At 39.6% G+C, this 13,094-nt stretch overlaps 1 protein-coding gene across 1 annotated transcript in view; it reads left to right on the top strand.

The window, feature by feature from the left end:
* LOC121911243 (NACHT, LRR and PYD domains-containing protein 12-like) overlaps positions 1-10,820 on the top strand; it is a 28,686-nt gene extending 17,866 nt beyond the window's left edge. Inside the window, exons 10-13 of the mRNA XM_042432556.1 lie at positions 7,807-7,980; positions 8,681-8,854; positions 9,566-9,739; positions 10,781-10,820. Coding sequence (XP_042288490.1) covers positions 7,807-7,980; positions 8,681-8,854; positions 9,566-9,739; positions 10,781-10,787 — 529 coding nt within the window. The 3' untranslated portion in view covers positions 10,788-10,820. The remainder of the gene's footprint in view (positions 1-7,806; positions 7,981-8,680; positions 8,855-9,565; positions 9,740-10,780) is intronic.
* The last annotated feature ends 2,274 nt before the right edge of the window (positions 10,821-13,094 follow it).

Here is a 13,094-nt window from a genome sequence, read left to right on the forward strand (position 1 = left end):
CTTTTGTTTTTTGGGGGGAGAGGATGACACACCAGAGGGATGTACTATGAAGCAACATATCCAGGCTTTCTTTGTGTGAGCTGGCTCGACAAACCCTAAACTTGCGATCAGAGATAAGTAGTATCATGACGGTGGATATGAACTTTCTTTGTTAACCCAGGCTTTCTGCTTCAGGCTCTGTGCATGGCCCCATGAAAGGGGACATTTGGCGCGTCATTTGACTCTTTTTCTGCACAAAATGGAAGGATTGTGTGCCGCCTACCTCAGTCAGGAGGAACAGGTCATAATAATGGAGAGCTGTGAATAATATAAGTACATTATCACAGCAAAAATCAACATTGTAGCTGCAAATAAGGTGAGAGATGAATGCTGGCAGAAAATTGCTAATTGTGTAAATTTGTTAATTAAAACACTAATTCATTAATTTATTAATTATGTAATTAGTTTATATACTTATTTTACCACTCAATACACTCTCCGTGCCTCCCACATCCAAAGCTCTTAAACTTTAACCTTGATGCAGCAGATTTAAACATTATACTCAAGAAGTGCATTTAGGTCTGACTCTGTCCCATAATGAAGTGTAAGTGGAAATCACTTTAGGTTTTGGCCAAATCAAAGTGAAATTAATATTATAGACTGAATATTATCTGTGATAAATACCAATAGACTAATCGATTTTATTTTATTTTTTTTGTTCAAAGTATTTCTTCATTAGTTTTTTTTATTATTTTAAATACAGTTTGATATATTGTAACAAAATCCCATCCCGCAAGTAACCCTAACCTCTTGCACCATTACAAATTTACAATATGACATATCAAATCAATGATAAGTATGATGACATGATGGCCTCCACCCCTCCCTGGAAGGCTCTCACCTGTTATCAACCAACATTGAACTGACTTTGTTATCTTGTAAGGCTTCTGCCGCCTGACTCAGTCAAGCCATCTGACTGTTCTTCCCTGGACACATAGTATCCCTGTTAGGATTACAACTAGATCAAATACTAACCATCTTAAGCATCCTATGTTGTCAACTGCTAGGCTTGATAATTTAATTACAGTTTGCCACAGTAATTCCAATTCAGTTCAGCCACTCAATGTTGTCTTTGCTCTTTTAAACACTCAGTCAGTGTCTAACAAATCTTTCATTCTCAATGACCTAATGACAGCCCACAATCTTGTTTTCCTGTTCCTCACTGAGACCTGGCTTAAACCTGGGGGATGCGCTAGTGGAGCTCTGCCCACCCAGCTACAGTACTCTGAATGCTCCAAGACTAACAGGCTGTGGTGGCGGCATTGCAACTGTTTTTAAGAATAACTTCACTTGTACTCCATTCAATTTTGGCTCCTTCAACAGTTTCAAAATTCTTTAATTTAAAATGGTGATTTTAACATCCATATTGACAACCCATCTAACTCATTTGCCCTAGACTTTTTAAACATCTGCAATTCTTTTAACCTTGTGCAGCACGTCTCTGGACCTACTCATAACTGTTGACACACTCTTGATTTAGTTTTGACTCTGGATATGCCTCATAACTCCTTGAATACGATTGAATTTGCCTCTGACCATAAATGTATTATCTTTGATGTACACCTGTTACCTCCTCCAATAATCCAGAAATGTAAAATCTGCTCCCGCAGCTTTAATGAACATTCGCCTGTCCTGCTTTCAAGCTACCTCTCTAATTTGGTCAATTGCCCTCCTCACTTCAATAATATTAATGATTTTGTTCATTGGTTTAATGATTTATGTACATCAGTTCTTGATTTTTCTGCTCCATTCATTTCCAGGTCTGTCCCAGTTACTAACACAACTCCCTGGATCAATGAAAGTATCAGACAGCAAAGAAGGGAATATAGGAAAGCAGAATGTAGATGGAATAAAACCAATCTTGAAACCCATCATCTCCATATGAAGAATTTACTGGTTAAACGGAATCAAACTATTAAAGATGCACGAACAGCTTACTTTTCTGATTTAATTAATAGTAACAGAAATAATTCAAGATTTCTCTTTAGCACTATCAATCATCTTGTAAATCCCTCTCCTCCTGCCATTCCTGCTTCACCTACTACTGATTGTGAAAACTTCCTATCTGTCTTTGTTGGCAAGATCGATGGTCTCAGATCACATTTTACCTCTACTGTGTTAGCCCCAGCTCCATCCAATTGTCCTGTTTTATTGTCTGAATTTTCTCTGATTACTCTCCAGCGTCTTGCTAACACTGTAGCCCAAATGCGTCCCTCCTTCAGCTCATGTGACTTGATCCTCACCAAATTTCTCAAATCCGTCCTACCTGTATTAAGTCCCTCCCTACTCTCCATTATTAATTATTCTCTCTCTTCTGGCACTGTACCTGATTATTTTAAAACCACCGGTGTCCAGCCTCTCCTTAAAAAACCCTCTCTCAACCCAGCCCAGTTAGAGAATTATAGACCGATCTCCAAACTTTTCTATCCTTTTCTACCCAAAATCCTTGAAAAAATTGTCACTGACCAACTCCTGAACCTGGTTGAGGATCATAGAATCTTTGATAAATTTCAATCCGGCTTTCGTCACACAGCACTGAGACAGCACTATTGAGAGTACACAAATGACATCCTCATGCACGCTGACAAAGGTGAATACTCCATTCTCATTCTACTTAACTGCTGCATTTGATACCATATATTGCCCCCTACTGTTCTTGAACAATTAATCCACACATTCATTTTCTCCCGGTTAGACTACTGTAACTCCCTCTGCACCTGCCTCAGTCAGTCTTCTCTAAAACATTTACAGTCAATCCAAAATACAGGAGCTAGACTTCTAAACAGAATTAGCCGTAGGTCCCACATCACCCCTGTTCTTGCATCCCTCCATTGGCTTCAGGTAAAATTCAGAATAAACTACAAGATCCTGCTGATTACATATTAAGCACTCCATGACCTCGCCCCTAGCTACATTTCTGTGCTCCTTGTTCCCCACTCCTCTTCACAACCTCTCCGATCCTCAAATCTTGGCCTTCTATCTATCCCCCGCACAAACCGCAAATCAAAAGGTGACCGCACATTTGCATTCTTAGCCCCAACTCTGTGGAATCATCTTCCACAATCTGTTAGATTGGCTGAATCCATGGATTGTTTTAAACGACGCCTCAAAACCCATTTATATTGGCAAGCCTTTCTATAAACCTCCTTTCTTGTACCCATGCCCTAATTTATTTCATTTTGGTTGATTGCTCTCTGTGTCATGTTTGTCTATTTTATTGATCTATCTATTCCGATTTTGTGTGTGTCTGTGAAGTGCTTTGTAACTGTGTGTTTTAAAAAGTGCTATATAAACTTAGCACAAAAAGTAAGGAAATTTGTGTTTGGTAGATTATTTCTTTGTTGTAACAACAATTAACAATTATTTCCCTTTTAAATGGTGCCACATTTGTAAGGAACATGCATTTGTGGGATGAGCAGCAGAGCTGAGTATGTGGGTTGCACCCATGAAAAAATTGCCAAATCTTCTCTGCCAATGCCAAACGGCTTATTTTGCTGTTGCTATTGACTCTTGTTTTGAGCTTCTGGTACCCCCAGGTCAGCGTCGGAAATTAGCGGGGGGCAAGGGCAAAAATGCCCCAAGAAATATCAGAATGCCCCTAAAAACCGTGATTGAGGGGCAGAAATTGCCCCCAAAAATTTGAAAAAAATAATTTTATCTTTACCAATTTAGGTCAATATCCTAATTTTACATGATGCCATCATTTTATTTTCATCCAATTAATTTAATTTCAATTTCAACACACAAACACAAACAGTGCTGTTGTTCACACTATGCACTATGATACCTGACAGAGGTGTTGCACTCCTGCTGCACCTGCAGTGAAGTTCGCTGCCAGGATGGACCGCTACCGCCTTACAAAAACTCTAACTGCTCCACCCGATGAAAGCAACCTAAGTCCCAGGCCGTCACCAACACCACCACCAGCAAGCAAAATAAAGACGAATAAGACGGCAAAGAAAGTTGCGGCTTTAACTATTGAAAAATGGACAATAGACTGGCTTGGTGTTGAATAAATGAATAAGACGACTTTCCTCTACTGCAAGGCATGCAGGGCTCACCCTCCTGAAAATAGCCTGGAACCGCGAAAAAGTAATCACGACTTTATCAAATGACGCGAACAGGTCAAAAAAGTGTTCGGCTCATCGGCACCAAGCCAGCAAACATAATCGATTTGCTTATGATAAGTAATATTAACGCTAACGCTAGTGTCTTTTGTCTGGCACGTTAGCCAATATAGCTAACTAACGTTAATGTTAATACATATACGTGGGTCTTGCCGACCGGTGGAGTGATCATTGCAGTTTTACAGAGGCTGTTTTATACTCTCATCTCATATATTCTCGCTTTTTTATATAGATATACCGCATTATAGCTGTAAAGGAGATCTGTCACTAAGCCACCTTCGCTTTTATTTATTTTTTCACTGAACAAAACCGGCATAATACCACCGTGTGTGCTTTTACATAGCATCCCAGCATGATGTGTAACACAATAGCGTCAGCTCCCTGTCCAGCCATGCCAGCTATCCCGAAGCTTCACACAGACGTCCATCCGGCTATGACTACCTCCGTAGCCAACTTATTGGAGGAGCAACTCTGCCCCCCTCTGCGTGTCCATACCTTTTATACAGAACAGCGAGGTGGAATAAAGGCGCAGCATTCCCACCTTGAACAGGCTGTGTAAAAAGGGCAGCAACTAACATTAATGGCTCAGTGCATCGAGTGAAATGAGCTTTTATTCCCAAATCTAGAACATTTTTTTTACTAACCAATGAGGCAGTGCTGGATAATCGAGTCTATTATGTTATTTTCATCATGTCATCCTGGTCAAAACCTCAGCAAGGATAAATTTGGAGATGAAATAAAGAATGCTAAAAAAAACTTCAGCTGAAGGCATTTCCAGAACTGCATCAATAAAGAAGGAATATTACTCGTTTTGGCTCTTTTGACAGTACTTGTAGCTACTGGTCTGTAATATTGTAAAACCGTGGCATACAATGCATCAGACCCACAATGACAACGATAGACTGGCTATGACTTGTAGGAGGTCTGAATATGACATTATCCCCCCAACCAGAACTTTTGGTCAATTTAATTAGATCAAACCAATTAAATTTCATCATGATCTCAAGATCATTATGTTATACTGTCATCTAGTGGTTTATACTGAAGGTTCTTCCTAAATAAAACCTTAGTTGTTGAAAGGAAATTGATGCATTAATTTGCTTTTCATGTGCTTATTATAGTTAGAACATGCAGACAATTATTACAAATGAGACGGTGTTTACTGAGGAGGTTTTGGTTACACAAGGTGATGATTACTGTATTTATTTTAATCTGCGCTCATTTCACATTAAAAACAGCAATTTTATGCACTAATTACTATTTTTGCCCCCAAAATTTAGTAAATGCCCCAATTTTTTAGACAGTGGGGGCAAAAGTTGCCCCCCCAAATTTTTTAAAATTTCCTACACTGCCCCAGGTGCTACCAGTCAGGTGCCTGATTGGCACTGATCTGGATAGGGCCTGTGCAATAGGGCAACTTCAAGCTGGTGTTCCGCAAAACCAAGTTGCAGCATTATTTGGAGTGAGCCCTAGTACCATCTCCAGAGTGAAGGCCAAGTTCCATATAACGGGGGATGTCAGAGACAGGCCGCAAAGTGGGTGTCTCAAGAAGACGACACCCCAAGAAGACCGTTTCCTCACCCTGTCAGCACTTAGATACCGTAGGCTGTCTTCTACAGATTTGCAGTCAAGATTTGCAGGACGATATGGCCGACGGCTCTCTGAGACTGCATGCAGCCAATCTCCGGTCTCATAGGGCTGCCAGGAGGCCTGTCATGACTGCCCTTCACCGTCAGGCCCGTTTGCGCTGGTATAGGCAACACATGCACTGGAACCTGAACATGTGGAGGAATGTTATGTTCAGCAATGAGTCCAGATTCTGCCTATGGCAGTTGGATCATAGGGTCAAAGTGTGGAGAAGACACGGAGAATGCTATGCTGATTGCTGCACCGATAGAGCAATTGGTGGAGGCAGTGTGATGGTGTGGGGCAGCATCTCCCTCACTGAAAAAACAAGGCTTGTCATCATTGGAGGCAATCTCAATGCAGAGTGATATCGAGATGAGATTCTGCAACCAGTGGCAATCCCATATCTCCACAGTCTGGGACTGAACTCTATCCTCCAAGATGACAACATTCACCCCCACAGAGCGGGGTTTATCAGAGACTACCTCCAGAATTTGGGAGTGGAGAGAATGGAATGGCCTACCAGCAGTCCTGACCTCAACCCCATTGAACACTTGTGGGATCAGCTTGGGCGTGCTGTTCATGCCAGAGTGACCAATACAACCACGTTGGCTGACTTGCGACAAATGCTGGTTGAAGAATGGGATGCCATCCCACAGCAGTGTGTGACCAGGCTGGTGACCAGCATGAGGAGGAGGTGCCAGGATGTTGTGGCTGTGTATGGTTCTTCCACATGCTACTGAGTCTCCTGTTTGTTAAATGAATAAATTGCTAAATTGCCAATATATCTTGTTTCTTCAAACTTCCAAGCCGCTGACAAAAAGGTCATTCATCCTGGAGTATTGTTCCAGGTCTGACACACGGCCCTCCAACATGGTTATTTTTTATTCTTTTCAACATTTTGTCTTTTCATTTCCTTTATTTCTCCCATCAAGTCCATTATCAGTTTCTGTTGTTTTGAGATATTTGCAATCTCTTCCGACATAAAGTTTAGAGACTTCTTTATGTCTTCAACTTCCTCTTCTGTAATTGTGCTTACCGTCTTTGGTCCCATCCTGTTTGCCCAGTGCAAGACGTGTGGAAGACCAGAGAGTGTCTGCAGCAAGTCCAAAATAGGGTTTCAACAGTTGCTAGGTTACCAGCAGCAACATGGTTGAGCCGGTATACAGCCAGGCAAGGCTAGCTAGTCCAGGCTAGTGAGTGGTCTCGCCAGCCTCTGCTGTCAAAGGACCAAGTTCAAGGTATAGCTATCAGTCTAGCTGAGAGGAAGGAATATATCCCAATGCAGACAGTCAGAGGTCCTGTTACACACAGGCAGGTTGGGCGAAGTGTGTTTGTATGGTCACTTCGGTCCAGTGTATGGCTAGGCTAAGCTAGCTATGCTAAGCTAACTCACTGGCTTACCATCCTTGGTCTTCCAAATCCATGGTCTTAAATCGTTGTCTCAGTCCAGGCGTTGGTCAAATCGAAGATATATCAATCAGGTAATCCAAGATCTGAAATCCCAAAAAAGAGTTGTTTTATGTGAAACAGTCAAAAGCCGGGGGACACAAAGTACAGACACACAGTAACACAGCGAAAACTCCTCCAATTGATGATCATTGATATTGATCACTCAGAACACACACAGACACAAAAGGACACAGAGAGATCAATGCAGGTGTTTAATCATTGTTTATAATTTTTGGTGAAAGAGTCACATCTGTATACAGAATCCTCTCAACTATATCTGTTTTAAATTGATCAAGTTTACTTGCTGAAGGAACAAATATTTCTTTACTATATTCTTTAATGTGTTTTCAGTGTTGACATGAATATGTGTCTGAATGTTGTGATGACATTTGGATGATGTCTGTAAAAGGCTGACATTATGATGAGCCACAGTAACACACTGACAAAGTCACTCCACTCATTTTAGAAAAACGCTCTTTGATGAGGACATAGTAATATTGAATTACACATTCAAAACCTGAACACATCTGACTGGATTATAAATGGATTTTTCTTTGTTCAGGTTGGGTCACTGCAGATTGTCAGAGATCAGCTGTGCTTCTCTGGTCTCAGCCCTGAAGGCCAACCCCTCCCATATGACAGTGCTGGATCTGGTGGGAAACAAGTTTCAGGATTCAGGATTGAAGCTGCTGTGTGATTTTCTTGAGAGTCCACACTGTAGACTGAAGAAACTGAGGTCAGCTCACTGACTGTCTGTTACTATTGTTGATCTTAATGTTTAACAACTGAACCTAATTTATGTACATACATAACTTACAGCCATCAAGTTAATTTTCTTTTTTCCACATTTAAATTTTTACTGTACAAAGTTTAATCTGTAGTTATAAAAGATGACTGCTTCTTAAAGAAACTGTAGAAAATGTCCACTGTCAGTTGTTAAAGTAAATTAATGTTTATAATTTTTGATAGTCACACCTGTATACAGAAGATCCTCTCAACTAATATCTGTTTTAAATTGATCAAGTTTACTTGTTGAAGGAGAAATATTTCTTTATTATGTTCTTTAATGTGTTTAAATGAATAATTTCTTATTATTAATATTGATCCCTCAGAATGAACACACACACACACACAGATAGAGAGAGAGAGAGAGAGAGAGAGAAGGACACAGAGAGATAAATGCAGGTGTTTAAAGTATTTTTTATGAATCAGTGTTGACATGAATATGTGTCTGAATGTTGTGGTGACATTTGGATAATGTCTGTAGAAGGCTGACATGATGATCCACAATAACACGATGACAAAGTCACTCTACTAATTTTAGAGAAAAGCTCATTGATGAGGACATGGTAATGCTGAACTACACATTTAAAACCAGAACACATCTCATTGGATTATAAATGGATTTTTATCTACATCATTTATTCTTTATTCAGATTGGGTTCCTGCAGTTTGTCAGAGATCAGCTGTGCTTCTCTGGCCTCAGCTCTGAAGTCCAACCCCTCTCATCTGAGAGAGCTGATTCTGGATGAAAACAAGCTTCTGGATTCAGGTTTGAAACTGCTGTGTGATTTTCTGGAGAGTCCAGACTGTGGACTGGAGACTCTGAGGTCAGTTCACTGACTGTCTGTTACTATTGTTGATCTTAATCTTTAACAACTGAACCTAATTTATGTAGATACATAACTTACATCCATCAAGTTAGTTTTCTTTTTTCCGTATTTTAATTTTTACTGTACAAAGTTTAATCTGTAGTTATAAAAGATGACTGCTTCTTAAAGAAACTGTAGAAAATGTCCACTGTCAGTTGTTAAAGTAAATTAATGTTTATAATTTTTGATAGAGTCACACCTGTATACAGAAGATCCTCTCAACTAATATCTGATCAAGTTTACTTGTTGAAGGAGAAATATTTCTTTATGTTCTTTAATGTGTTTAAATTAATAATTTCTAATCATTGATATTGATCTGAGAGAGAGAGAGAGAGAGAGAGAGAGAGAGAGAGAGAGAGAGAGAGAGAGAGAGAGAGAGAGAGAGAGAGAGAGAGAGAGAGAGAGAGAGAGAGAGAGAGAGAGAGAGAGAGAGAGAGAGAGAGAGAGAGAGAGAGAGAGAGAGAGAGAGATCAATGCAGATGTTTAAAGTATTTTTTTGTGTCTGAATGCATGTGGTGACATTTGGATGATGTCTGTAGAAGGCTGACATCATGATGTGATCCACAATATCACAAGGGCATAGTAATGTTGAACTACACATTTAAAACCAAAACAAATCTGATTGAATTATAAATGGATTTTTATCTACATCATTTATTCTTTATTCAGATTGAGTTACTGCAGTTTGTCAGAGAACAGCTGTGCTTCTCTGGCCTCAGCTCTGAAGTCCAACCCCTCCCATCTGAGAGAGCTTCACCTGACAGGAAACAACCTGAAGGATTCAGATGTGAATCTGCTGTCTGATCTTAGGAAGAGTCGACACTGTAGACTGAAGAAACTGAGGTCAGTAGAGAGTTGGAGTCAGTCTGTGCTGGTTCCAGCAGTCTTGTATTAAACACAGTTAGTATCAAAGCAAAGATCCAGTATTTCCTGATTAACCCTCCAACCTTCTCAGTGGCTGTTTCCTTAGTGAAGCTGTGAGAGGAGAATGGTGACAGGATTCAGGATTGGACAGAAAGACAGACACAGAGAGAGTACAGTCAGCCAATCAGATCAGCCAGAAACTTGTTGTGATCATGTGTTTTAGTTGATGTGAAGACGACTGTTGTTGTATTCATGTCTGCAAGAAATAAAGCTGGATTACAGCTGACAGCCTTACAAAATGTATAGAGACATTGGTCTTCATCATCAAATTGTCATACCATCAAATCTGATCTGAAAGTGTTTGTTCTCTCATTTCAACACTAAAGAATTGATCAGTTCATCTTTGTCAGAGCTCTAAGATCAGTCTGACTGCAGCCTGCAAATCACTGGCCATGATTTCTCAGAACCATCATTACGTTAAGTAACCATGTGGTCTTTATACAGACCAGAACCTCGGCTGAAGTCCAGGAATCACAGCAGGTGTTTAGCTGAGAGTTCTGACTGATTTTCATGTGATGATTTAACAGCAGGAAAGATCATCAAATCCCACAGAGACTGTGTTGCTTTTAAACTTTTCTAACAATTCACATGTATCAACAGTAAATCCATCAGTAAACTGATAAGTGAATGTTTCTGTTTCTGCACCAATGATGTGTTCATGACTCTGAGCAGTTTATTTCCTCTGTGTACTTCAGTTAAATCTGCAGAGTAAACAGACTTGACAACAAAAGTCCCTGCAGGTCTCTGAGCTTAGAGCTCAGTGTGTTCAGTCCAACACGTTAACATGAGAGCTCATAGTAGCTGGCTACGCTGCACAACTGTTCCACTTCTGGTCTGAACAGGACTGAAGTCCCTGCTGCTCTTTATACTGGATGTGCTGCATCACTGACTAACAGTCGATGAAGTGAGTCTCACTAAACATTGATTTATGACCTCTGTTGTTTCTTCTTCTCTCATCAGATGGTGATGATGCCTTTCAGAGTGTGAGTGAACATCCAGGAGTGTGTGTTGAGAGAGGATCAGCTGTATCCTGATGATCCATCTGGACTGGAGTCTGGATCTGGATTTTGTCATCTTCACTTAAGTCTCTTAACTGACTACAAACTGAACAGTTATCTCTGGATTTTGTTGAATCGGCACTTTACAGATTTGTTATACATGAGCTGTTTGATGCAGAAAAGATTAAAAACAGGTGTTATAAGTCAGACTCTGACCCTTGGCCCACATTTATCAAGCATCTCAGAATCACACTGAGAGTTAACAAGGACTAAAACTAATTTATGAAGCAGGAGAGAATTTACTGTGACTGTCAGCAGGAGAGGGATTGCTCCTGGGAGAGAGTGAGACATTGCTGTTTTACCACAGTCAGAGCAGCAAAGTAGAAATAATGATGACATGTTGTAGTTTTCTCACAGTCTCAGCTAATATTAAACAGTGGTAATTTGGTAATTATGTGTATAGGCAGGTAACCAGGCAGGTAATTTACCAAAGTTATGTAACAAAACTATGATGCCAAAATTCATTGTAAGATGATATTTACAGACTATAAAGAAAGCCTGAGAAATAAATGTAGCCTATATGTTAATTAAGATAACAGGTAATTTGACTCAGCTGTGTGAAATGATCTTGGTTCAGCCACATGGTTTCACAGCCTGTAATAGTGCTGCATCTTGCACATATTGCACAGGCACATGTTGCAAACCCTCTCCATGAAGAACATCTTCTCTTCCACTGTCCAATTCCTCTTTCAACTATACCCCAAGTTAACTTGTGTTCTCTACATGAAGGTAAATACACCGTAACAATAGAAACATATAGTGTCCTCCTCTCTCAAATATCAGGCTGTAGCTCTGCTGTTATTTGAAGTAGCTTAAATGAAAAATAAGCCTATAAAATATTTGACCTGTTGTAATGAAGTTGAGATATCCTTCATTATGCAGCTGACATGATTGTGTGCAAACAAAAGTTTTAGCGGGTTGTAACTGAGGACCTTCGTCATGTTATCTTTACGACATGCATTAAACCAGATCAAAGTTTGACTCATGACGTCCATCATCGTCAGTTCTGACAGAATCATCACTGTTGCACAGAGGCATTTTCCCTGTTACGATAAAGTGTAACATTGTGAGGACGTTCTGTATTTATTTAAACGATGTTCTGTAGAAATATCATGTGTTCTCCTTTGTATCACACACAAAGTCAGTCTCACAAATTATTCTGTTTTTGCTCAAACAATCTTTTAATAAGCTCACTGTCATCAAGCATTTCCAAAACATCTCTCCTTTCAGGGAATATCTCTGCCTGAACTCCATTTCCTGCAACTCCTAAATATTCACAGAGATAGGAATCATTTACCAAGTTTTGAAAGTTGATAAAAGGCTTTTTCTCCTAAAAGTAGAACCAGAGATGCGTCACTCTGATAATTTTTGGCCAGTTAGGAGCAATTTCCTGCTCTGAAAGACTTGATAAATACAGGCCCAGATGTGAGAGATGTGACAGATTGGATGTCCATAAATTTCATTCAGTTAAATTCTGAAAGAATTTATCATTTTTCCAGAAAACCTGCATACGCAGGTCAAATAATATCTTATTAACAACATCAAGCCTGTGGTGAAAAACTTTTTTTTGATTCCAGTCTAAGTTTTGATGATCATGTCAGCGGCACGTCCAGTCCTGTTTTCACCTTTAAAACATATTAAAATAATATATATAAAACTAGTACAGAACACTGCTGCTGTCAGACTTTGAACTAAAACCAGGAAAAGAGATCATATTACTCTATTTCTATCATCACTTCACTGGTTACCTGTTTGCTTTGTTTTTCTTCACACTGAGTGGTGGGAAATGAATTAGTGTGAATTATCAGCACAGATAAATATGGATCCTGGTCTTTGCTGTCAGGGGTCTGGATCAACCTGTTTGAGGAGCTCAGTCTGATAAGGCATTATCTTCCTTTAAATCACTTCTTCAAACTCATTTTTATCCACTGATTTACCAATTATTTTTGTTTTATATGCTATACATCTTAAATTTGAACCTGTTATACTGGTTTATTTTCTTCCTGTATCTGTGTGTAAGTTTTGTATAAAGCATTCTGTAACGTTGGTTTTGAGAAGTTTTATAGACTTCTGAAGGGTGGGTAGTGGGATGATGATGGTGGTAAACAAAGACCACATTCTATCTGCAAAAACATCTGTGGAAATAAATTAACTTCCAGCATTTAATTCTGTGTCAAGCTTCAGCTTCATGTATGTTTCTGTCTTTGTGTATAAAT

Source organism: Thunnus maccoyii, chromosome 14 (assembly GCF_910596095.1).
Source record: "Thunnus maccoyii chromosome 14, fThuMac1.1, whole genome shotgun sequence".
Lineage (NCBI taxonomy): Eukaryota > Metazoa > Chordata > Actinopteri > Scombriformes > Scombridae > Thunnus > Thunnus maccoyii.